Source organism: Mastomys coucha, unplaced genomic scaffold (assembly GCF_008632895.1).
Source record: "Mastomys coucha isolate ucsf_1 unplaced genomic scaffold, UCSF_Mcou_1 pScaffold3, whole genome shotgun sequence".
Lineage (NCBI taxonomy): Eukaryota > Metazoa > Chordata > Mammalia > Rodentia > Muridae > Mastomys > Mastomys coucha.
Genome location: NW_022196909.1, coordinates 43,106,149 through 43,106,947, shown reverse-complemented (window position 1 = coordinate 43,106,947; position 799 = coordinate 43,106,149). Strand labels below are relative to the sequence as shown.

The 799-nt window shown below is 57.7% G+C and overlaps 2 protein-coding genes across 3 annotated transcripts in view; one reads left to right on the top strand and one right to left on the bottom strand.

The window, feature by feature from the left end:
- The window catches only part of LOC116074422 (pericentrin-like), a 3,494-nt gene extending 2,970 nt beyond the window's left edge, over nucleotides 1-524 (bottom strand). The window contains 2 exon segments of the mRNA XM_031346999.1: nucleotides 1-383; nucleotides 470-524. The exon segment at nucleotides 1-383 is cut by the window's left edge and continues 169 nt beyond it. Of these exon segments, the coding sequence (XP_031202859.1) occupies nucleotides 1-383; nucleotides 470-524 (438 nt within the window).
- The window catches only part of Agpat3 (1-acylglycerol-3-phosphate O-acyltransferase 3), a 91,194-nt gene that overhangs the window by 14,318 nt on the left and 76,077 nt on the right, over nucleotides 1-799 (top strand). The gene's annotated exons all lie outside the window — the stretch shown is intronic.

The following is a 799-nucleotide window of genomic DNA, read 5'->3' as shown; positions in this document are numbered from 1 at the left end:
TTCCTCAGCCAGCTGGGCACAGCCCCGGTGCTGCACAAGCTGGTCCTCCAACTCGGACTCCAAGACGCACATCTGAGAGAGCAGGGTGGCACGGTCCTTCTCAGACTGCTTCTTGGACTCCGACTGGTCTCTGGTAAGAGATTCCACCTCCTTCTGCAGGGCAGCTTCTCTTTCTTTTGCTTCATTAGAGAAAGTGTCCTTCTGGCTCCACAAGACGGAGTTCTCCTCCTTCAGAGCGAGCAGCTCCCGGGCAGCCTGCTGCAGCTGCTTGCGAAGATCCTCCAGCTCCAGGATCAGTTGCTGCTCCGACTCCTCCTTTTTGCCCAGCGCCTCCTGCAGCCAAGGACAGGCTGGCTCTGGAGCTGCACATGGCTGAGGGTCTTCTGGAAGGATTCAAGGTGGAGAAAGCAGAGCTGCAGAAGACCCTCAGCCATGTGCAGCTCCAGAGCCAGCCGGTCCTTGGCCGCACTCTCCTCCCTCAGGCGCTCCAGCAGCTCCTGCTGCTTCTGCACAGCCTGGGCCATCTCCTCATTCCTGTGACGGAACTCTCTCTCAACACAGAGATGGAGCTGGCGAGCTTCCTCCACCTGCCCCCCCAAAGTGTCTGTCCTGTAGGTGGCTCCACTGTTGCGATGACAAAGAAGTAATGCAAAGGTGCTGTGTGAGACCTCATTAGGTTTAATAATGGTATAATGGCTCTAAAGGAGGCACCAGGGTTTGTAAGACAGTGGGGGGAGGAGAGGGGGGAAGGGGAGGGGAGAGGGAGAGAGGGGGAAGAGAGAGAGAGGGAGAGAGGAGA